Source organism: Lipotes vexillifer, unplaced genomic scaffold, assembly GCF_000442215.2.
Source record: "Lipotes vexillifer unplaced genomic scaffold, Lipotes_vexillifer_v1.1 scaffold977, whole genome shotgun sequence".
NCBI lineage: Eukaryota > Metazoa > Chordata > Mammalia > Artiodactyla > Lipotidae > Lipotes > Lipotes vexillifer.
Window position 1 is genome coordinate 5770592 of NW_006783088.1, and position 12355 is coordinate 5782946.

Here is a 12355-nt window from a genome sequence, read left to right on the forward strand (position 1 = left end):
ATATTCCCTCTTTTTTGGATTTCCTTCCTACAGAATGGAATATTAATCAGCAATTAAAAAAAAAAAAAGGGGCTTCCGTGGTGGCGCAGTGGTTGAGAGTCCGCCTGCTGATGCAGGGGACACGGGTTCGTGTCCTGGTCCGGGAAGATCCCACATGCCGCAAAGCGGCTGGGCCCATGAGCCATGGCCGTTGGGCCTGCGCGTCCGGAGCCTGTGCTCTGCAACAGGAGAGGCCACAACAGTGAGAGGCCTGCGTACCCCAAAAAAATAAAATAAAATAAAATGAAGCCACTGAAACATGCCACAACATGAAGGAACCTTGAAAACACTGTGCTAAATCAAAGAAGCCAGCCACCAAAAACTTCACATTATCTCATTCCATTTACATGAAATATCCAGAATAGGGAAATGTATATTTGACAGAAAGAGGGGGTGGGAATGAGGGAGTGACAGCTAATAGGTACAGGGTTTCTTTTAAGGAAGATGAAAATGTTCTAAAATTAGGTTATAATGATGGTTGCGCAACCCTGTGAATATAATAAAAACCTTGACTTGTACACTTTAAAATGGGTAAATTGTATGGTCTATGAGTTACATCTCAATAAAGCTATTTTAAAAATCTAACTCATTAACCGATTAGTGGATCCTTCATTCTTTGCTGCCTGGAGCTATATCCTCTTCTTTAGAAACTAAGAGCTCAGAGTTGCACCTATCACCTCCACTTTATTTTTATTTTTTTTTAAAGATTATTTATTTATCTGGCTGCGCTGGGTCTTTGTTGCTGTGCACGGGCTTTCTCTAGTTGTGGCGAGCGGAGGCTACACTTCGTTGCGGTGCATGGGCTTCTCATTGCGGTGGCTTCTCTTTGTTGCAGAGCACGGGCTCTAAGCGTGCCGGTTTCAGTAGTTGCAGCACGTGGGCTCAGTAGTTGTGGCTCACGGGCTCTAGAGCACAGGCTCAGCAGTTGTGGCGTACGGGCTTAGTTGTTCCGTGGCATGTGGGATCTTCCCGGACCAGGGCTTGAACCCACGTCCCCTGCATTGGCAGGCGGATTCTTAACCACTACGCCACCAAGGAAGTCTCCACTTTATTTCTATATCAATCATTTCAGATAAACTCCAATGATGGAAACTTGCTCAAATAAATGCAAAATGTGTCTACGCTCAAACCAGATTCTACAGATTACATTCTCTGTTGCTCCACAGCAAGGACTATTCTCTTCTTAGCACAAACTGACCACCTTTGTTAGCAACCTTCTTTTCATTACTTGCTACAGTGACCTTCAAACAACTTGAAGCTCCACTTTCACAGGATCTCTTTGTTCTTGGAAGAGATACAGAAAGTATCACATGACAATGGCAGGCAAGAGAGCCTTACCTCCTAAATTGGCTAAACCCACCTGCTAGGGACCTAGTGAAATCAGCGTAATTCACTTGAGTGGGACTGTTACTGGAGAGAACTAGGGAAGGAATGACCCAGCTCTTTATTAGAAGATGAAGGAGATAAATTAGAGGATAGGCCATGTAATGGATGGTCTTAAAAACCTACTAGACTGGGCTTCCCTGGTGGCGCAGTGGTTGAGAGTTCGCCTGCCGATGCAGGGGACACGGGTTCGCGCCCCGGGCCGGGAAGATCCCACATGCCGCGGAGCGGCTGGGCCTGTGAGCCATGGCCGCTGAGCCTGTGTGTCCGGAGCCTGTGCTCCGCAACGGGAGAGGCCACAACAGAGAGAGGCCTGCGGACCGCCAAAAAAAAAAAAAAAAAACCTACTAGACTAAGAAATCTGTGGTATGGAATATTTTTACAGATTGCAAAGCACAACTGTATTTCGGGGATTTTCCAAGGTTTTTTTTTTGTTTCTTTTTTTAAATGTCTAGAAGAGCTTATATCTGATCAATATGCCAGTTACTGTGGGAAAAGACAAAAAATGAGGACCCACAGTCCCTGCCTCTCAGATTCTAAAATCTGAGGGGGAGAAATTAAACATACTCACATACAGAGACTTAAGAATAACAAGTATAAAAATATACTACCAACTCAACACATATTATTATGTAATACTTAAAATAATTGGTTATGGAAAGGAAGATGTTAAATAAACATCAGTATTAAAAACTAGGCAATGCCTCCCTAATGACACCAAGGTGCCCTAAAACCGAGTTCCCTTATGGAGTTTATGATTAATCTCTCTACCCAAAACTTTATTCCTTCTCTGGTCCCCTCTGACCTCAATCCTGTGCTAACTGAACACTAATCAACCAGAGTCAGATGACTGAAACTGCCACTGTCCATATAACATCATTAATGTACTAAAACTGCTGTTGTCAATGACATCATTAACGTATAAACTCAGGTTGTTTCTCCACTACAAGATGAGCTCACAGACCCCTGAGCCACGGACCACCTGGCCTGGGAGTCATAAACCAGAGACACCCTCACTCCCAAAACTATGATTAGGAAATGTCACAGAAATGTCCCTATGATGATTAACCCCAGCCTCTCTGTTCTTTCCCATGGAAAAAAAAAAAAAAAGAAAGAAAAAAAACAGAACCTTAATCTCAAAGACCAAGTTGAAGTGGATCTGAGGCTTGTCTCCCACTCCCCTGCTTGGTGCCCTGCAAATAAACCCTTACTTTGCTGCAAACACTTACTGTCAGAGCTTGGCTTTCAGCACCACAGGCACAAGAGCCCTTGCCTGGTTACATTAATAATCGGTTGAACAAATTACCTATTTTTAATCACAATTTAACCCTAATTATTCAAGTGTCATCTCTGCTGGTTTGTTTTTCAAATTATTTCAGTTTTTCAAAGATTCTCTGAATTTGGAGAGATAAAGGAAGACGTATTTTCTTTTAAGATCCAGGCCCCCACATGTAAGTAATGTTAAAAATAACAACTTCATTATTTCTTCTACTTAAGTACTTAAAAAAGACAGTTTTCCCAAAAAGTGAACTGGACAACATTTCACTTTATGATACTATGATCCTCTCTGTTATATCCCAGTGTTCTAGTTCAAATTTCATTTCCAAATCTTTTAAACATTGCTCTTAATTTATCAAACATCCTTCCTCTGGGGCCAAATCTTTTCAACATAAATAATACTTATGAAATGACAATGTCATATCACTTGGCTTTTTACTATGGATTCATATACGGATGACTTGGTCCCTTTGAGTTATTAGACACTATGGTCAATTTTAGATCGTTAAAAAAAAAAGTTATTACCATAAGTCTTTGCTTACAAATTACAAAACTTATTCATCTTGATATATGATTTCCTAAGGCACTAGAGTCTTGTTCAAAAGTCAACAAGCCGACTTCCCTGGTGGCGCAGTGGCTAAGAATCTGCCTGCCAATGCAGAGGACATGGGTTCAAGCCCTGGTCCAGGAAGATCCCACATGTGTCGGAGCAGCTAAGCCCACGTGCCACAACTACTGAAGCCCGCACACCTGGAGCCCGTGCTCCACCAACAAGAGAAGCCCCAGCAATGAGAAGACTCCGCACCGCAACGAAGAGTAGCCCCGCTCACCACAACTAGAGAAAGCCCACGCAAAGCAACAAAGATCCAACACAGCCTAAATAAATAAAGCCTTCATTTAAAAAAAAAAAAGTCAAAAAGCAAGTTTTCCAAACCTAACAACCAAGAATTTGGGCTTATCAACCGTGAAATTACAATCTTGATTATAATCAAGCTGAGCACTTCACTTGCTTTTTCAACGATCAAAAAACAATTAAGTGACTTTTTAAAATATGTATTATGTTAATAGCTCCTTCACATATTCATTCCTACTCGAGATGTTTTCTCCTTTTGTTGCTGTCCCAAAATGTTAATTTATTATGTTTTTCCTACTAAGTTGTTGAAATGTTTTTGAGTGAATAAAGTTAAGAACATGGAGTAACATTATTTGTGTACCTTATTTGAGCCTAGTCTGAAAGCAACCCCTAACCACTCCAAAATTCAATAAAATGCTTTGTGAAGTGAACAGTCAATTATAAAACAGCAGAATGAATAATCACATCGGAGAACGGCATATCACTCGGTTTAAAAAAAAAGCTAAAAGAAACAAAAAATAAGGAAAGAAAATCAACAAAAAAGGCAGAAAAGGAAAAACAGTAAGCGCAAAACTTTCCTCAGATGTTTCCCAACTTCTCCAAACTGACCTTTCTCCTCCATCTTCAAAATCCCCCGACTAGATGGAACAAGACCTGTTTGTTTAGCTCACTCTTTCTGGGAATACTTTTTCCTGCAAATGTTCTTCTGCAGAAAGTATTTCCGATTTCTACATGAAGAGTACCGTTTTGCAGAAGCAATAATTCTTGCTACTCATTAGGACTCCAGAACAGTTTACCAATATTTTTTGTAAATTACCTGAACTAGGCCGAATCCAAGGTTCCAAAGAGCAGAAAGTCTTCTGAAATTCTATGTCCTCTTCCTCCACCCTCGCCTCCCAAAAGGCAACAGAATGCTTTTCATCCTGAGCACAGGGCCAGTATTCAAGCCAAAGACTTTGTTTTAAAAACACTCATAAGGGGCGAGCCAAGGTGCGTAGAGTGCGACTAAGGAAGCAAGCAGCAAGGCGACTAACTCCGTGAACCCGGAACGGCTTAAAGGACACAAGCCCCAGGGAATTCAGGCCAGATTTCTCCCGCGCCCACCAACTGGCACTTTAGATTCGCTGACTTAAGCCAGCAATGTATTTAGTATTTAAAAACTCTAGAAGTCTAAGCAAGCCAGAAAATGGCTTAGGCGACAGGCGGGTATGCGGGACGCAGGAATCTTAGAACGGAGGAGAGGGGAGCTGGGGATGCGAAGGCCAAGCGCTGGGCCCAGAAGTGGTCAGCGCGTACCAGGCCCGGCCGGGAGCCGCGCGAGCCGCAGCAGGAGCGAGAGGGCCGGCGGCCCTCGATTCGACTCACCTGCCCATTCACCGAGCCCCGGTCCGACCCCCGGCTCGTGACCCAAACCCCAGACCCGAAGGGCCGTGAAGAGCGAGCACGAGATGCGCAGAGCCAGGTAGGCCACGGCGCCCGCGCCCACCCAGTACAGGAAGCCGGCGGCAGGCAGAGAGCTCTCCATGGCTTTCAACCAGGCCTCACTACCTTCGTGAATGGAAAAAACAAACGAATGAACGCAGGAAGAGGCGCTGGCCGTGAAGATGAGGACTACCGTAATAGGCGCTGCTCCTACACAGCTTTGGGCCTAAACCCCGCCCATGGCACCACATCCGTGCCGCCATTGGTGATCTATCTTTCTCTCTGCATGTAGTGCGTCGGTCATTGGCTGACCCTAGTTTCACTGCCCCGCCCACGACCCCCCGGCTCTCACCGAGCAGCGTTTCCGTTCTAAGGAGGCGGATCGCTCACCTGCCAATCAAACTTCAGTCCCGCCCAACGTGCCCCCACGCCCCCAGGATTCTGCCAGAGGGTTGCAAGTCTCACCGCCGCCAAATCGCTCAGGTCTCTCATTGGCTGGAGAAGGCCTCGCGATTACCGAAGCTTGTGCTCCGATGGGCCAATCAGACCCAGTCTGGTTTGAGCTTGGGTTTGAGGAGGGAATGGCGTCAGAGACACCGATAGTGAGTAAGAAGATTGTAGTAGGAAGTGGAGCCATGGTTTTATTTTCACATCTTTGTTAAATGTGCTGTCGTTGTTCCCGCAAGCTTTTCCGAATAAAGGTTTGCATCTCCTGTTTCTGTGCCGTCCCCACGACACACCTTCGCTCCAGTTACACAGCCTTATGGAGGGCCTTCTAAATGCCAGGCGTCCCTCCCGCACGGAGCATTAAATAACATAGTTCCCAATGTCTTGGAGTTCAAGGCAAATAACTTCATGGCGTCAAATGACTATAATACGCAATGGCATAAGAGCTATAAAATGAATGAAAGATACATTATGGGAATACAGCTTGATGAACAGTTAGATGGGGGAAGGGCTCCATGTTTTAACTGGACTTAAAGGACTATAGAGATTTTTCTTTTACTTTCCTTTTGTATTTCTTTTTTTTTTTTTTTTGTGGGGGGGCGCGGGGGAGTGGTGAGACGGTACAAAAGTGCACAGTCCAAGTACAGATATGAAAACCACCTCAGCAAAGTTCCAGAGACGTAGGACCACAAGGTAAATTTAAGAAATTGTGTAATGCCATATAGTGCTTCACATGTATTCCGTCATCCTCCCATCAAGAGTTTTTGTTTCTTTTTCTGGCAGGGATTTGGGAATCATATAAGATACCTAATATTTTTTCTCAGCCAGTAGGGGCTGCTGATTCAAGACTTGAGAGTTTCTTAAAAGGCAGAGACTTAAGGGTAATAATTCTAAGGGTCAACATTTCAACACATCTTGAAGCTAAAGTCATAATTTTATAATATTTACTTTAAGAGCCTTATCTCTCCCTGCCCAACCCCCTCTCTCCTCCTCTTATAGGATTAATTAGATATAACCTCTTACAGGATTATATATTATTTCTCCACTCCCTCTTATAGGATTAATTAATGTTCTTCATAAACTATCAGTTGTCCAGCAGAATTCAGCCATGTGAGTTGAGCTGGCACCATATTTTGTTTTAATTGAATTTGATATCTTTGGCTGGGGCTGCCTGTCCAATTCAACTGAAGTCTCACCACTCCTCTCCCTCTCCCTCACCTTCATCCTCTCTGTCTTGTCAAAACCTTTGCCTACAGTACAGCCCCAAATTTATATATCCCAATTCATCATTGCTCACCAAAAAAGGGTCCTCCAGATATTCAATCCCATTCTTCTTAGAATAGGGTGGAAGGAGGGGAAAAGAGTTACATAAACTAAAAATACATATTTTGTTGCATTTGTATGTATGTACTGTATGCATATATAGCTCACACTACAATTTATGATTATTGGGAACACTATGCTGTGAATCCATAGGACCTAGAATAGTACCTGGAACTTGGAGACACTCAAATATCTAACAGATAAGTAGAAGTAAAGATTCATTCATTCAACAAACACTATTCTGGGAATTCCCTGGCGGTCCAGTGGTTAGGACTCTGCGCTTTCACTGCCGAGGGCCCGGGTTCAATCCCTGGTCAGGGAACTAAGATCTTGCAAGCCTCCCAGCACAACCAAAAATAAATATATTATTCTGCTCTAATTATGTACCAGTAACTGAACTCAGTACTAGGTATACAATAGTGAAAAAATGGTCAATTCTTAATCCTCATCCTATTTTATCATTCAACAGTGGGTGGCCACTGTTTTCCTCACCAGCCGCTCCTTCCCAGAGTCCTTTGCTGGTCCTTGCTCTTGATGACCCCTAAATCTTGCAATGCCCTTGGGCTCAGACCCCAGCTCTCTTTACTTCTCTACATTTTATGTAGTCCCTTGTTTTTTTGCTTGTTTGTTTGTTTTTGTTTGTTTGATCTTGGCCACCCCACGCAGCTTGCAGGATCTCAGTTCCCTGACCAAGGATTGAACCTGGGCCGTGGCAGTGAAAGCACCGAATCCTAACCACTATACCACCAGGGAACTACCACAGTCCCTTGTTTTTAAATATCAACTGTAAGCGGATAATTTCCAAATGTCTCTAGCCAGACCAGAGTGTGTATACACACACACACACACACACACACAAACACACACACACATCTCCACCTGCCTACCCAACATCTCCACTCAGATGTTCAATAAAAATAAACACCTCAAATTTAACATTCAAAACAGAGCTCTACTCCTACCATACACACACCCCTCCCTTCCCCTGTTAAAGGCACCACTATATACCCACTTCTGAAAGCCCAAAATCTAGGGGTCAACCTTGATTTGATTTTTTTGCCTTTCCATTGCATTCCAGTATCCAATTCTTCAGCAAGTCTTTTTCATTCTACCTCCAAAATATACCTTGACAGGCCACTTCCCCCACTTCTGCTCCTACCAACCTAATCCAAATGACAAGTATTCCTTACCTGGAATATGGCAATAGCCTCCTAACTCGTCCCCGGAAGGCTGTCTTGGCGTTTGTTCTCCATGAAGCAACTAGAACTTTTTTAAGTAAATTCGATATTTCTTTCGCTCAAATCCCTTCACAGACTTCACATCACGTTAACAAAATCCTCCAACACCAGCTTAACCGCCCTGACCTTTCCAGCAGTATCAACCACCCTCTCCTATGTTCACTTGATTCCAGCCACACTTTTTGCAGTTTCTCAGATAAGTCAAATTCATTTCAATCTCAAAGTAGTTTCACTTCTTGTTCCCTCTCCCTGGAACCTCTTACCTTCTATTTCCCAAGACTCAGTCCTTTACATTATTTAGACTTTTGCTCACCACTTGTGATTTTCACTGACTGACCTACATAAATAGACCAAATAGCCTGTCTCCTTTGCCCTGTCACTACTTATCCTTTTACCCTAATTTGTTTTCCTTATAACACTTAATGTTTTCAAATTCTTTGATTAATTTTTGTTCATCTTCCCAATAGCACGTTAAGTTCATGAGGACAGTGATCTTTTCTTGTCCACCCCTGTTCTCTTCACCTCAGATGTGCACCTAAGAGTGCTTGACACTTAGTAGGTATTCAATAAATACCCATTGAATGGATGAATGATGAATGAAGGAGAACAGTTTAGCAGGAGAGACAGACATTAAGCAAATATCCAACTAATTATATGGTAAAAATTGTAATAAGTACAAAGAAGAAAAGAATAGGGCTTAAAGAAAGAGGATAGGTGGGGAGAGGAGACTGCCCTGAAAGGCCTTTCTAAGGAAGGAGCATTTAAACTGGATCTAAGGATAAGCAGAAATTAATTTGGCAAAGAGTGGAGTGGAGGAGAGGAGAGGAAAGAGCAGCAATAGCTGTTACTGGTTTTGAAGAACACACGTATGTGTCTCTAGCACCTACCATAGCATCTGACATAAAATTAAAGAGGCATTAAAAAATAATTGTTGACTTTGGATTTTTCTTAATAAATAAAGACAGGTACCATAGAAATATACTTTCCATTTCTGTTAGCGTTCATATTAAGTATGTTATTTTAACTCAAGGAATATTGAAGATTGAAACCACCTCATTTTGATATCTGTTCTTTTTCTATAAAATCTGCGCACTACCCATGCAATTAACAGGAATAATTTTTATTAAAAATGTACACATTTATTCTGACCACCTCAACTTCCTTTTAGGAATATTAGTTATTCTATTGATTGTAAAAAAAAAAAAAAAAAAAGAGGCTTCACAGAGTGAAGTGGACCATGACAGAGTTAAGCCCTTTCTGGTTCAGACAATTACACACTTTTGGAATTGAACAACAATCCTTTGCCCCTGGATAAAATTTATGAACCACTTAAAACACTAATACATACAGGAACCTATGGTGGTCTACTCCTATTCAGCAGTATTCTGTGCTAAAATTTAATATAGACCACAGTTCCCAGAGATTGGTAGAAACATATGAAACCATTAGAAACTCTCCGAAGAGGGAGCAAAACTATAAAACTTTGGGCTTGGTGTCAGGGAAATCTGGGACAAGATCCTACTTCTACCTCTTATTAGCTGTATGATCTTGGGTGGATTTAGCTACTAAGCATTCAAATTCTACATCTGTAAAATGCGGCAATACTACTTAAGCAGTGATTGGCACAGAGACATTGTGTTCAGAGAGGTTGGTACTACTTTTATCCCCATTTTACAGATGAGCAAAGTGAGGCTTAAAACATTTACATAATTTTCCTATAGACACAGAGAAACTAAGTAGTAGAATTGGGATTTCAATTTAAAAGCTGTGGTTGAGAAAACCATAATCTGAAAGGATATACACACCCCAATGTTCATTGTAGCACTATTTACAATAGCGAAGGCATGGAAGCAACCTAAATGTCCATCATCAGAGGAATGGGTAAAAAAGATGTGGTACGTATATACAATGGAATACTACTCAGCCATAAAAAAGAATGAAATAATGTTATTTGCAGCAACATGGATGGATCTAGAGGTTATCATACTAAGTGAAGTAAGTCAGAGAAAGATAAATATATGATATCACTCATGTGTGGAATCTAATTTAAAAAATGAAGATACAAATGAACTTATTTACAGAACAGAAACAGACTTATAGATATCGAGAACAAACTTATGGTTACCAAAGGGGAAACATGGCGGGGGAATAAATCAGGGGCTTGGGTTGAACACACACACTACTATGTATAAGACAAATAACCAATAAGGACCTACTGTATAGCACCGGGAACTCTACTCAATATTCTGTGATAACCTATATGAGAAAAGAATCTATAAAAAGAATGAATATATGTATATATATAACTGAATCACTTTGCTGTACACCTGAAACTAACACAACATTGTAAATCAACTATACTCCAATAAAATTAAAATAAAAAAAGAAATGCATGGAAAAAAACTGTGGTTATTAAATAATTTCTCAATAACTAGATCAGAGAAGGCAACATTTTAAAAAATGCTTAAGGGAGAATAGAACAGTCTCTAGAAATATTTGGTTGTTACACAAATAACATACTCAGACGTAACCACACTGGATTTCAGTCTCATTTATTTAAAAGATTTAGAGTTCAGAATAATCTTTAATATGGAAGAAAATGGGAATCAACCAAATTGTATCATATTAATATACCAATATTCCCATTTAATTGTAAATTCACTTGCAGTATTTCTGTAAATTGAGTTCCAGGTCAGATTTTCATGGTGAAATCAGGAGTAGTTCAATATAATGAAACAAAATTCCATAATTAGAGAATTACATAGAAGCTAGGAATTTTTAAGAATACATTACAACAGAGCTGAATCCTTCATTTGTCTGTATAATTAAACTTACATATTTATAACAGTTCTGTCTTCTATCTCATCTTCGTTTAAATGCAGTTCAAAATATTGCACTTAATTTCTCCTTTAAGTTCAGTTGAGGTGTTCAATTCTAGGTTAAAAAGAAATAGTGCCATGATAAACAAACCTTTGACATTAGAAATTGGGAGGTTTCCAAAAAGTAAAAATTTAATTTCTTTAACAAACAGTATTACCATGACATGAGCATTAACGTTTATATGTTTCAATATTGCATTATCATTTTCAAAGTGACTTCACATACATTATCCATTCAAACATCATGTTAGCACTCTTATTTTTTTCAACAAGGAAACAAACTCTTTGAGATGAGCTTCTTGCCTAAGAACCACTCTGGTGCAGTAGGCCTGTTTCTAGAACCAAGTTGTCTGCACTAAAAATCCAGTGCTCTTTTCTACTCTTATCACCTACTTTATAAGAGAACTTAACGCTCACATTTCATGCAACCTTCTGTAAACATATAAAACTAAACCAATCATTTTGAAACAAATGATTGAAAAAATACAGTTTTAGTATTTTATTTTTTTAGCTTCAAAAGCTCACAGAAGTATATAAAAACTATCCCACCTCATTTCCTATTCCCACTAATGCAGCTGGCAATTTGGAATGCATTCTTCCATTTCTTTTTCTGTGTAATAAAGCTATATGACATATACAACATACATACTTTTTTTTTTTTAGTAAGAAAACTGTGAAGAGGTAGCCAAGATGGTGGCGTAGGAAGACCCTGTATGCACCTCTTAGCAAGGACACACCAAAATTACAACTACTTACAGGGCAACTATCTATTTGAATGGCCTGAATATTAGCAGAAAAGGTTTTTCACAACTAAAGACATCAAGAAGGAACCGCAATGAGACAGATAGGAAGAATGGAGATGCAGTATAGTCAGGACCCACACACCTGGGTGGGCAACCCACAAATGGGAAAAATATCACAATCATTGAGGTCCCCTCCGTGAAGCAGGGGGCCCAAGCACCACACTGAGCTCCCCAGCCCGAAGGTCGTGCACCTCCTGCACCAGGAAAATGAGCCTTCAGAATATCTGGCTTTGAAAACCAGCAGGGCTTATGTTTGGGAGAGCCAGGGAGCTGTAGGAAACACAGACTCTGCTCTTAAGAGTGTGCACAAAATCTCACATGCCCCAAGTCCCAGCACAGAATCAGTAGTTTGAAAAGAGCCTGGGTCAGACCCACTGGCTCATCTTGGAGAGCCTCCGGGAGAGGAAAGAGGCAACTGGAACTCCCCCCTGGAAAAAGAGACATTGGTGGCAGCCATTTTGGGGAGCTCATTCTTCCCTAATAACACGGCTGCTGGCAAGTGTCCTTTTGTCACCCTCCATCTAGTCTATTAGCACCAGGCACCTGCCCCCACACTTCAGCAGCAGAAGTGGCCCCAATAACCCCTGAACCATGCAGACAGCCTCAAGGGAAGACTACCCCATGCTCCAGCAAGCCCACGGCCACTACTGGAGGAATTGCCTTGCAGTCAATCAGGATAGGGGCCAGCCT

The 12355-nt window shown here is 41.3% G+C and overlaps 1 protein-coding gene across 1 annotated transcript in view; it reads right to left on the minus strand.

Moving 5' to 3' along the window:
* HSD17B12 (hydroxysteroid 17-beta dehydrogenase 12) overlaps positions 1-5078 on the minus strand; it is a 159345-nt gene extending 154267 nt beyond the window's left edge. Inside the window, exon 1 of the mRNA XM_007455809.1 lies at positions 4919-5078. Within this exon, the coding sequence (XP_007455871.1) occupies positions 4919-5078 (160 nt within the window). The remainder of the gene's footprint in view (positions 1-4918) is intronic.
* Between the last annotated feature and the right edge of the window lie 7277 nt (positions 5079-12355).